This window comes from Cebidichthys violaceus, unplaced genomic scaffold (assembly GCF_023349555.1).
Source record: "Cebidichthys violaceus isolate CVI_PGR_0920_01 unplaced genomic scaffold, fCebVio1.0.p SCAF_17, whole genome shotgun sequence".
Classification (NCBI taxonomy): Eukaryota; Metazoa; Chordata; class Actinopteri; order Perciformes; family Stichaeidae; genus Cebidichthys; species Cebidichthys violaceus.
This window is the reverse complement of record NW_027176340.1, coordinates 13336205-13348651: the sequence shown is the minus strand read 5'-3', so window position 1 is coordinate 13348651 and position 12447 is coordinate 13336205. Positions and strand designations below refer to the sequence as shown.

General features: G+C 39.3%; 1 protein-coding gene across 1 annotated transcript; it reads right to left on the bottom strand.

Annotated features, from left to right (window-relative positions):
• Positions 1–1031: 1031 nt before the first annotated feature.
• LOC137874034 (ADP-ribosylation factor-related protein 1) lies at positions 1032–12382 on the bottom strand. Its single transcript, XM_068712655.1, has 7 exons — positions 12042–12382; positions 9328–9415; positions 8260–8342; positions 6033–6114; positions 5780–5850; positions 5320–5420; positions 1032–4466 (listed from the first exon to the last, which is right to left on the bottom strand). The coding sequence occupies exons 1-7, from the start codon at positions 12132–12134 to the stop codon at positions 4379–4381; spliced, it is 606 nt and encodes a 201-aa protein (XP_068568756.1). The 5' UTR covers positions 12135–12382; the 3' UTR covers positions 1032–4378.
• Between the last annotated feature and the right edge of the window lie 65 nt (positions 12383–12447).

The window sequence follows — 12447 nt, the reverse complement described above, 5'->3', positions numbered from 1 at the left end:
TCCGGAATAGGTCACTTCCTGTCAGTGGATCAATGTTATAGACCGGAATGATGTACAGTCACACTGAAGACTGAGATTATCTTTTGTGGTTTAAATATTCAGTGCACTTCAGTAATGTTGGCAGGGTTAGTCTCCCACAGTAAGAATGGACATTTTATTACACCCTTTAAAAATTCTATCCAGTGTTTATTTCTTTCTTGTTGATCGCTTCATAACGGATGAATTATTGCAGCTCTAATAATATGATTAATCATATATCACAGCACCAGATTAAACATTACTCAGAGGAGACTAGGACAGGTGCATGAGTGTGTGACAGAGAAGCATTAGCATTTTTTAGATTTGTAGATATTTATATATGGGGTTTAGCACACCATGGTAACGATGAAAGTAATACATATATTGCATTGTATATTTCAGTAAGAGGCTGTTATGAAACGAAGCATGAATAATATATTTATTTATATATATTTTTTAATATGAGTGTCATAATTTAAATTCCATAAGTGTTCTAATTAATAACAAGCCACATGGTTGTCTTTCCAAATGCAATGACCAAAATGACAGAACCGTCATTTAAATCTCAACCTCAATTCTTAATTCAGCTTATTATTATTGTTATGAAATGCAATGCCTTTCTTTTATGCATTTTTGTAATTTAATTAATTATCGTCACACCTTTTTGTGTGTGTGTGTGTGTGTGTGTGTGTGTGTGTGTGTGTGTGTGTGTGTGTGTGTGTGTGTGTGTGTGTTTAATCTAAATCCCGAAGTGTCAAGTTTCAATAAATTCAATTTTTATAAATATCATAGGGGACATATCAAGAAAAACTTTAGGGTGCCTCCAACACCAAAAACTGTTAAATAAAACAACCCAGTCAGTTTTTAGTGGGCTGATGGATCATAAAACATGTGATTCAACAAGCCAACCAGGCTCCCATTTCTCTGTCACATGCGCGACACAATACATTAGAATACACTATGCAAACGTATATTTATGATAATTATAAGACAAAGACATAGAGGCTCTGTAGTCTGGAGCAAGATGGCAAACTTTATTATTTCTTTGAACTTATAAAGGCAGCACAGACCAAATCCACTTCTTCCTTTCTTTTCACAATAAAAGTCCTCGGCATATATTATTCACAGGTGAGTATTTGGCATTGTGGTGTCATTTATTCGCCACGCTGGTGTGTAGAGGCCTTCGGGCACACAGTTTACATTGAGACATTATCTAGACCTGCCATTCAGAGAGCCATCTAGTGGGCCCCAGAGGTACTGCCAAATGGTTAGAAATAAAAAGAAAAAAATTGTTAATTTCTCAGATAGACAGACATGTTTTGCCACCGTTAGCTAGCTAACGTTCTCTTGGATACAGTGACACAAAATGGGTCCGTTTTAGATAACAGAAAGGGATGGGGGAGTCAATTCTGCGGCAGTAAACGCTCCTACGAGTGTGGTAAGAAAACATGACCCTGAATGTATTAAATATGGACTCATAATGGCAGGCAGTGATGGTGAGTAACACATTCTTTCTCAGATTATAATTGTGACGGTGGTCCTCAGATATTTATTTTTTAAACAATCAGAAGAAGGCCTTAAGAAACCAAAGGTTGAGCAGTGTGCTGCAGCAGATCCCAGTCCAGATGTTTATCATGATCACACACACATTTCCTTATGACTCCTTCCTCATGACATTACAGAGACATGGTTGATCTGTCCGCTAATCTAGAAAAACATTTTGTTGGAACAAATACAGGTGAATGGTACTGAAGTCAATAGCAATTCCGCTCTTTGTCTTTTGTAGCTTTGACTTAATTAATGGAGATTATTCTTTATAAATAAATCAACAATAAGCATCAGCAGTTCAGTTGTGCATGACACTAGATCAGACTTGTGATTTTACAACTTAACTCAAGCTGCAGTTAAGTTCAGCAGTAAAAGAAGTTGCTTGTGATACTTGTGTTAATCATTTCTCGTGTGTGTGTGTGTGTGTGTGTGTGTGTGTGTGTGTGTGTGTGTGTGTGCGTGCGTGCGTGCGTGTGAGGCTGATCACACAAAGACCTGTAGAGCTTGTTGCAAATCAAATGGAGCAGAAAGGAAGTCATGACCTGCTGCCACATCAACCTTCTTGTAAGCAGCACAGAAGCTCAGCGGATGTGGTTTCTTTGTCCTCAGAGAGCTCTAAAAACACACAGCTTACTGTGAGACACCCCTCCCTGACTCTTGTAGTTACAATATACTTGTGTTTCTTTGAACCCTTCAGTGCTTATTTCAACATGTGTTGAGTGTGTTTACAGACCGTGTCAAATTGAAACATGACAATTTGAATCTTTGAAATTAGAAGTTTATTATTTTTTCATCTACCGTATATGTGACCGACAGAGGACACAGTCATTTTTATAACAACTTCCTACATCCCAAGTTACCCTGCTAGTATAAAGTGATGCAGCAGAGGGCAGCAGGATTTCTCTGTGACAGACATCCTGCCCTGTTACCCAGCTGTAGTGTCCAATTACGACATTAATATTCCCAAAGTCAACCCCCCCCCCCAAAAAAAAACTAAACTATGAATGTTTTACAGAGAAGATACAGAAAACATAAAGAAACAAATGTGACAGATTGTAGATTTTTTCAGAGAGTGATTCTTCATGAAAAAACCTTCAATGCATTGATCTGGTGATGGAGTGAGAAAATGAGGGAAACTACAACTTCAGGGTCCCGGGAAAAGCTGGTTTTACAGCAAGCTGACCAGTGGTATTCATGTCATATCACAGCTGTTTTCACTGTAATTCTCCCCACAGATGTTTTTAAATAACGCATCACTATTAGCTCCATGGGTGTCGGCTTTTTCCTGCTCCAGATTATTGATATTATTTCGGGCTTTAGGAACCCACTATCGGTCAACCTTTTGTGTGGAGCTCCGATGAGCTGCATTGTCCTAGGAGTAAAATTATGCTAACCCAAAAAAAGAGACTAAAAAAACCACACTGTTAATAGAGTGTCTACTCCTTTTCACGGACAACAATTTTAGCTCACATTATTTGGATTTTAACTCATCACTTACACAGCTGCCACAGGAAACCCTGTCAAAGTAAAAGTCATGGAAAAATGTCACAAAGCCTGACCACTCGAGTTCTTCTTCTCATTTATCCATCATGACATTATCGTATGATAGTTGTGTGAATACCTCAAGTTTAGGGTTAGTGGCGAAGTGTTTGTTTGAACAAAATGAAGAAATTTGTTTTATTCCAGTTACAGCGCCCCCTACATTGGCTTTCAACAGGGAGCATGAATTTTTCCGTCTGTCACTAATTTGATCTGTGTTGTATCACTTTAATGTCGACTACCACACAGACAGTTAACCCTGTTTTTCTGTTCACAAACTCAACAGGACCATGGATCCTCCCGAACACTGAATGTTGTACAGGGACAGACGAACCATACAGAGCTGCAGGGATGATGTATTTTTGTAGTCCAACAGGAAGTTAGCATCGCACTGGTTCCCTCCACAAATAGCCAAAGGGAATTTTCCATTGGATTTTGGATTATTGCAGATAAACTCTGCGGCAAACAAACATTTATGATACAAGTTTTGTTCAGCAAGATAATCTTCAGTAATAAACTTTTGGGATTTTTGAAGCGTGAATGCAATGGGCAGAAGTAAACGTTACATTACACACAACAAGGCTGTAATGCAGTCAGTAGAGCGCGTCTCCTAGCCACACCCCCTTTCTGTTGTCACCATAGAAATAAAAAAAGGAGTAGATCGGACTTCCCAATTCAGATTACCGTAGCTGGATGGCCAGAGCGGTGGCCATGTTTATGTACACCGTTGCCATTGCGAACCTATTCTATTCCTGTTGTTGTCGAGGAATCGGCCCAACCAGAGGCCTGAAGTGTAGAAAAAGGTTCTGTCCTCAATGTGCACAGTAGTGTCCTTGTTGGTATATATTTCTTTACACATTAAATGTGGAGGATGCAAATTTTACTTTGACTTAAAAAATGTGAGTTAAATATTGTTGATTTGATCTGATAGCGTTAAACAAAGAACCCTCCCTGTTGCAGTTTTGTATATTTCACGTGAGAGCTGATGCTTCTTTGCTTCAGGGGTGGCGAGTGTCAGTCAGACACAGTCCCCCCCACGACTTGTGAAGTCGTGACACTGCTTCAAAAAGTCAAAGTCCATTCAAAGCACATCTGAAATGATGCTTTGTGATAAAAAAAAAAAAAATTAACCGCTAAAATGCCAAAATTTAAACTGTTCACATCCACAGCAAAACACGAGGAGAGAGGAGAGAGTATCAACTCCAGGGTTTACATGGAATGACCTCGAGGAGAAACTCAGTCCAAAGTCAGTGGAAACAGCGCTCGTGACTTCTTACGTGATGTCCTTCTGTCTGGGCGGCCGGTGAATGTTCCGGACCACACACTTCACCATCCACTCGATGCCTTCGTTCACTCCATCCCTGTGTCAAAACAAAGAAGTCGCTCAGTACTTATTTCTTCAGACCAAGTAGACAAAAAGGAAAAAGAGCTTTGATTGAGCTGGCAGAGCTCTTTTAACGGTAAGGCCTCGGTAGTGCGATACAGTGGAGCGTGCACAGCTGATGAGGAATAATGAGCTGCGTGGGCTGTTCTTCTACCAACTGCCTCATCAAAGTCCAACAGAAGCTTACTGGGGGGCGAACCCATAAGTATTGCGATTCCATGTTACAATTTCTTTCACTTTTTTTTTTAACCACTAAAACCTCTAAAAACTATAGACTTTTACTTTGTAAAATCTCTATATTGATGCAGTAAAAATGTTTGATTTTCAGCACGTTTGTAGTCAGAATGTATTGGTTACATATAGCATTTAAAGTATTCAGAAGTGTAGCTATTTCAATGTACAAATATTGGACTTTTACTTTGGAATATCATATAATAATATTGATACAGTAGCAATGTTTCATTTTGTGTCTGTATGCAGTCAGAAAAGCCAACTGTCCTTTTCCAAATCCCTTTAATGTTAGCTGGCGCTTTGCTAACATTAGCTAACTTAAGGAGGTATACAATGTAAAGCTCAGCTGTTACTGGAACACAGAGCAAAAAGGGGCGGGACTTAGGAAGGGTCCATTTAGCCTTGAGTATTTTATATCATGCCTACATGTATTTCAGAATCAGCACAACAAATACTAACTTTGACCAGCTTCTACTTCAGAAACATGAACATCAGGAGCTTCACAAAGGAAGTGTTCCTTACAGGCTACTGTACTGGATTATACTTGACAGGTCGCTGTCATTGCACACACTCAGTATACCATTAAGTAGCAGTCTTACCCCGTCAGGGCAGTGCAAGGCTGGACTAAACAATCTCGCTTGCCGATCTTCGGGGCCGAGTCACTGAAGGCTGTTTTAATGTCCGGCACTGACAAACAGTCCTGAGAACAGAGCAGAAACAAGACACGACTGAAGGCTGCAACAGAAACGACAAAACTGTGAAGAAACACAATCATTATCTCTAATAAAGTTTCATAGCTTATAACAGGGCGACTCAGGCCGAGCCCTGAAGCCTTCCAATTGTTTGTACAGTCCAACAAACAAGATTTTAAATTTACAATGAAATAAAAGAGCAAGAAGCAGTAAGTGCATACATCTGAAATGCTGGAACCAGAGAATGTTTGACATTTTTGCTTGATACATGACTCAAACCAGGTTCTTAATAAAACGGTGGTTTAGGTTTAAAATAAGTCTGCATTAACCTGAACAGGGTCTCAGTGAGTTAAAAAGATCACAGTACCGGGACATCCTGCTTGTTGGCCAGCACGAGGAGCGGGACACCTTCTAACATCTCGCTGCTGATCATTTTCTCTGCAGGAGACCACAGTCGCATGATTGATCCGACAATTAGCAAACACAACACACAATAAAGTATCTTATGTTGTGACGTCAAGTGTTGATTTGAATTCAAGTAACCTGCTCTTCAACACTGGAGCCACGATGTCATGATGTTAGTGGAATAAATCAGAAAATAACAGACAAACGTCACTCACCGAAGGCCTCCTTGGATTCTGACAGGCGTTCCTCATCAGTTGAATCGATCACGTAGATGACTCCATGGGACTCAGCATAGTACTGAACATACACAGGAAGAAAACAAAGTGATATCAGAGCAGCCTCCTGGGCCAAAAAGACCAACCCATATGGGCCTGTATCATTGTCATATATTCACATATAGGCAGGGTGGTTGTAATCGACTTCACAAGGGTGTACAGGGAAACAGGATGCTCTGTTAGAGGGCGAAGGACCGGCCAAGGGATCAGGATTAAGGAGTCTAGGTTTCTTTGCACAAAAATATGCACAACTCAGCTAAATGTAAATATGCACGAACCAAACTCATCAACGGGAGGATTTGCTTGTCAACCGTCTCTCTGTTTTAGACGCATCAAGTTGGGGAGTAAACCCAGCGGCCTTGGAGCCCGTAGTCATTTTAGGTTTTCACAGGGGAAAGACGAGCACTGGTCATTTTGACCTGCAGCCGGCTGCGACATCAGAGGAAGACGGGTGGGGAAGAAGACTGTGACTACTCAAATATCCAGATCCAGTATCCTCTGTTTTGACATGTCCGAGGTACACAGTGTACCTTGTCTGGGTAAAAGTTTAGAGCGGAACAGGAAATGTGGAAATGGGGGAGACCAAGACGAGTCAGATAGCGAACAGTTACTGAGCCAGCCGTAAGGTCTAAAGTTTTAACATCAGTCATAAAGTCAAAGAAGCTGATCATGATCATGATCATCATCATCATCATCATCATCATCATCATCATCGACATCGAAAATCAACCATTACAGGTGATCATAGCTGTGTCCCAATCCGGCGGCTGCATCCTTCGGAGGCTGCATTTGTAGACTGGTTGCGTCACAGCGGCTGCGACTCGGCTGTCCCGAGTTACGTTACGTGACGTTCGTAGCTGACAAACTAGCTAACGTTACCGGCAGCTGCTGAGTTTATAACATCACATGTTTGTTTAAATGGTTGGTTAAAGTTACGTAAGCGGACAAGCTAGCTAACGTTACCGGCAGCTCGTCTGCCAGCATCCGACCGTAATTATCCTTGGAAAGTTCACTTTCAAACTTCAGAGGTTGACTAATATCTTACTGAGATTGTGACGATTTATAATTCATATTATGTCCATAAACAGACCAACAGGAGCTCAGGTAGACAGGCTGTCAACCTGAAATATCACTTTAAGTCCGGTAACACTACAAACGTTGAGATTAACACGGATAAACTGAACTTGGTTATTTTGCTCCTTTTGTTTTGTGGTGTGAAATCAAACTAACTCTACATTTTATTTTAGGGAGCCAGGTGCAAACGGCTCAGTTCATCAAGCTGAGGGGAGAACAATGGCCAAACATTCAGCAACCATAGCTTGGAATTAAGACATTAGTCCATCTCCATTTTACCATCCTGTACTTAGCTCTCTCTGTACTTAGCGTTAAATTAGCTCTCATCCTATACAAAGCCTTGATATAATACTAATAGGACAACCAGTAGAGGACAATACACTTCTGATGTGTTATTGTTGCTGTCACAGAGATGACAGATGTGACTGTCACCTTTTTCTTGTATTTATTTAAACCCACAATAAGGCATCCATGTGAATGATTTCTATGTGTATATTCTGCTGTGTAGCATTTGTCAATCTTCTAAGTTGCATCCTTGTGTTAACATTATTGATAACGATTTCTCCTTTCATCATGTTCTCAATGTGATTTGGACAATTTTGGAGAAAATAATCCTGCAGGGGAGGGTGACGACTAATAGAAAGAATATAAAGTATGTGCATATGCAAGTAACCAGGCTCCTTTCTCTACTAGAAAGAGTCATTGGTAAATAAATAAATATGAATATAAATAAATATGAATATAAATAAATAATAATATATATATATATATATATATATATATATATATATATATATATATATACACACACACATGTTTTCTTAAATGTGGCCTTACATTAGCCTTAATATACTAATTCATTGTAGTTACATATTTATAATTATTATTATTGTTCAACTGATCACTGGACATAATGCCTTCGGTTTGATCTGGGTTTGGGCAGTTACATAGTAACAAAGGTAGAACCCGTTTTTTGAAAATACGTACACATTATGTTATGAGGTAATTCTATCTTAGTGGATATTCCTCCACTCTGGAGAAGACAGGTGCCTGTGTGTCAGTATGAGGCTGATGTGTTTCATCCTTAACTCACTTTGTCCCACAGAGACTGGAGCTCATCCTGACCTCCCAGATCCCAGAACATCAGACGAGCTTTGCCCACATCGATTGTGCCAACTGTAAGGGAAAGTGAGACATTAATCAGAAATGTTATACTGTAGAGCAGCAGGATGAATCAAACACATACTGTAAATTATAAGACAAGAAGTATCAGATGACCACAGAGTGAAGAAGTGAAGAAGAATGAAAAAGATCTAGATTGAGTTTGTTCAGAAAGTATCGATTAGCGTAGCAAATTATAATGAATCACTACAGTCAGCCATTGAAAATAACCCCCCTTAAGAATCACAATTCAATGGACCGTGGCAAGAAGTAGTCATTAGCCAGGTTCCCCTCCTCCCATTTCATTGCAAATTCTAACACAATTAAAAAAGAAAACCGGCAAAGAAATATACCAATGAATGCTCATTTCTCTCCACTAACACCATGTGATTATTAGCAGCTGGTTCTTTAAGATAAGCGGTAGGTGGAGCCTAAGTCTTCAGTCGGGAAAAAACACCACTGAAGAAGAGGAGGGTGCAGCGAGATGCGTAGGGCTGGGCGATAATTCAATGTTAATTTATCGTCTTTCATTGGAATCATATCGTGATGGAATCATATATCAAGATGTCGTGATACACAATTATGTTGTCTAAATTGCTAACAAGCACATATTGACTAACTTATCAGAAAAACTGATAATTTTGCACTTAAGCTGACAATTCAATCATAAAATACTCATATTTTTCATTAGCCAAGTATGTAATTCACACAGGAATATACAAAAATAGGGTTTGCCCGACATATGAAATGAACGGTATCGGGATAGAAGATTTATGCAATAAATACTTTAAGATTTTAATTTTGTTATTTTCAGCTTTACCACTCAGGTTTGTTATGCATAAATTGAAACTGCGCATAAAAACAGGTGGAGGGGAACGCAACTATTGTGCACTCAGCTGACAAAGTGATCCATCCAGGGTAGTCAGTGTTTGGACTAACAAGGCATTACTCTACATGACGAGCACAACTGAAGACATGCAGTACTGGGACATTCACTTACTGTTCAGGCCAACTGTGGTTGTGATCTTTGAGAGATTCATTCCCTTATAGTTCTTACTGAACTTGGTTTTGGTTTGTTCCAGAAAGGTCTGCAAAGAGAGACAGCAGTGAAATTAACAGACTAGACATGTTTGTATTCAATAACTCACATGATAAGGCATGAGCTAACAGGCATGCAGTAGGTGATCAGGGCTCCAGCTGTTTTCAACACCACCACAAAGTGTCACAAAGTACATGCTAGTCATCCCAATTAAAAGATGAATTACATTTCCATAATTAAATGTAATGCATGACATAAATACAATATTATTATTGCAACAAAAAGTTATAAATTAGCTCATTGTATGATTTTTTTTTACATATACATATTCATTGATTTATTCATATCACATGCATTGATTTCATAACTCAAAATTAATTGAGACAGATTTGTCTATTCACGCAATTACGGTACCGGTGCTGGGAATGGCCAAAAAGGACGTATAGCGACTCACTGAAACAGCAATGAATTCTCACGTTTTACATACCTTGTGAAATTAAATATGGTTATGATAAAATGAAAGGCATTTACAAAGGCTTCCTAGAATTTACAATGGGCTCGTAGTTAGATATGTATTACTTTTTAATATGTTTTATAAAATATGAAGCTATTGTAGTAAAGAGTGCTTTTTTTTTAAGAAAGCTAAATAAATCCACTTCCACTGTAAATATGAATCAAATATCCCCTACATTTTTAACTATGACAAAACAGTTTCCATATTATGTTCACCAAGTATTACCCATGGGATATGAAAAATAAAAATTTGAATTTTTTCTAATGTGCAATTTTGGAGAAAGTCTTATTGAAACACCACTAAATTTGTCAAAATTGTCTATAAAGATATAACATTATTAGTTATTCCACTATACAATTTAAGAAAACTAAAGGGAAAGTAATCACAAAATCATAACACGTAGCATATCTCTTCATAGTTGACCTCTCCAAATGTCCTCCTTCTTGATTTGCTGAAATTGTCAAAGGAATCCAGTACTCCAGAGACCACTATGACCCTTGAGGAGGTAATTTACGTTTCTTCTCGATTCCATATCCCTCCAAAATGAGGAGCACTTGGTGGATTGAAGCAGAACACCCATGGCACCAAAGGCTTCTCATAGCTAGCCGTCTGCTTGATGAAGCTGGTGCAACACAGCAACTGAAACAGCTCGGCTTACGTTTTGTTTCACTGGGAGTCTCTGCTGGACTTTTCAACCACTTTACATGTCTATAGAGTGCTGCAGGAATGAGTCCTAATACCTGGAGATGAGTTATGCCTGTGTTATACTCCTGCTGCAATGCGCCTGTGCATCATGTGCGGGATGGTGCGGGCAGCTCTCATGCACAAGTGTAGCGCGTAATAATTTCAGATTTGGACCTGCGGTTTCTAAAACGTTTGTCAAGTGTTTTGTTTTTTTTATTTGATAGACGTGATTCAATAATTCCATAAAAGGTTGTCCAAACAAAAAAATATGGAAGAGTTGGATGATGAGGTGGAGTTCCGGTGCTATGGATTTATATGGTGGTTGTTGTTGTAACAGGATGTGAGGTACTTCTCTGGAAAACACGACATCTATCACACTCCATCCTGATAGAGGGATTCCTCCTCTGTTGCTCTCTCTGAGGTTTCTTCCTCTTTTCTGCCTGTTAAAGGGTTTTGGGGGAGCTTTTCCTGTTCCGATGTGAGGGTCCCAGGACGGATGTTTGGATGTTTACAGATTGTAAAGCCCACAGAAGTAAATTTGTGATTTGGGGCTACACTAAATAAATTGAAATTAAATGAAAACCCATCTCTGATGTCCAATCAAACTTCTGACGGTCCACAGTGCCTGGCGCTTAGTCACATATTTCAGGAGGTGCAAACCATCTCTGTGGCTCTGCAGAAGTTTACCCACTTCAGTATAAATGAGGAATTAGTATATTTGCACTTTCAGTTCCGTTGTTTTGATGAAATGGGTTTTCTGGATGAGTTACTGGTTAGATGCCCGAAATAAGATTTGTGGTTAGTACAAACTTAAAGGGATTTTAAGGATATGTTCTACGAGATGAAATAAATCAGTCAATACCAAACTCTTAAAATGTTGAGTCTTTTCCGTGTCTTGGAAAAAGCGGTTGCTGACAAGTGGCAAAATGAGACTAAATGTCATCACACTATTCCGTTTTTAGCTTAGTGGTGATGTCAAGCGACCGTCGTGTAATGTTTTTCTTACATTAGCTTTTTACTTCAATTACTATTTTTTCCGTCAAATGCATTCACACTTCAAAAATCATAAAAGTGCTTTTCATTGGTTAAAAGTATTGTTTATTTTCTGCAATACTCCAAAAGAAACATCCCATTGGCTTTTTGTGGAGGGAACCAGTGCGATGATAACTTCCGGGTTAGCCTACAAAAATATACGTCATCTCTGCAGCACTCTATTTGGCCTCTTCAAGCACCGGTACCGTAAACATACCAATAGACGCGCAACACGACCCAACCGGCTTGATCGCATTCGGGTTTTTGCAAACGAGGGATCACTTGGCCGCAGTCCTCTCACTCAAAGAAAACGAGAGCTGACAAAGCCACATAGGGATGAAAGCAGCATCACACAGATAATAACACAATCGACAATGATGTTAGTGTGGACGAAGGAGTTAACGTTAACCCAGTTGTTATAAATTCAACTCGTAATGTCATTTACCGTTTTCCCAGCGTTGTCCAGTCCCAGGATCAAAACACAGTATTCGTCCTTTTGGAACATGTACTTATATAATCCAGATAATAACGTATACATCTTGAAACAAAATATGTAAACAACACAATTATTTGCTAACTAGTCATGCCAATATTAGCTTGATACCATAGATTAGCCTACATATGAGGCCAAACACAGCGATACGCGGCGCTGCGGCTTCATTATCATCGAAGTTAATAAACACGAGTGACCAACAATCGTAAATGCATAAAATAAGTCCGTAAAAGTCGTCGTTTGTCGCTAGTTTGCTACTCTGAAGCTCTCTTTGAGAAGTGACGCTACGTGTTATCTAACCAGGAAGTGCGGCTCCAGGAATTGTGGGAAATGAAGTACACGTTTGTCTCGTTAGCCC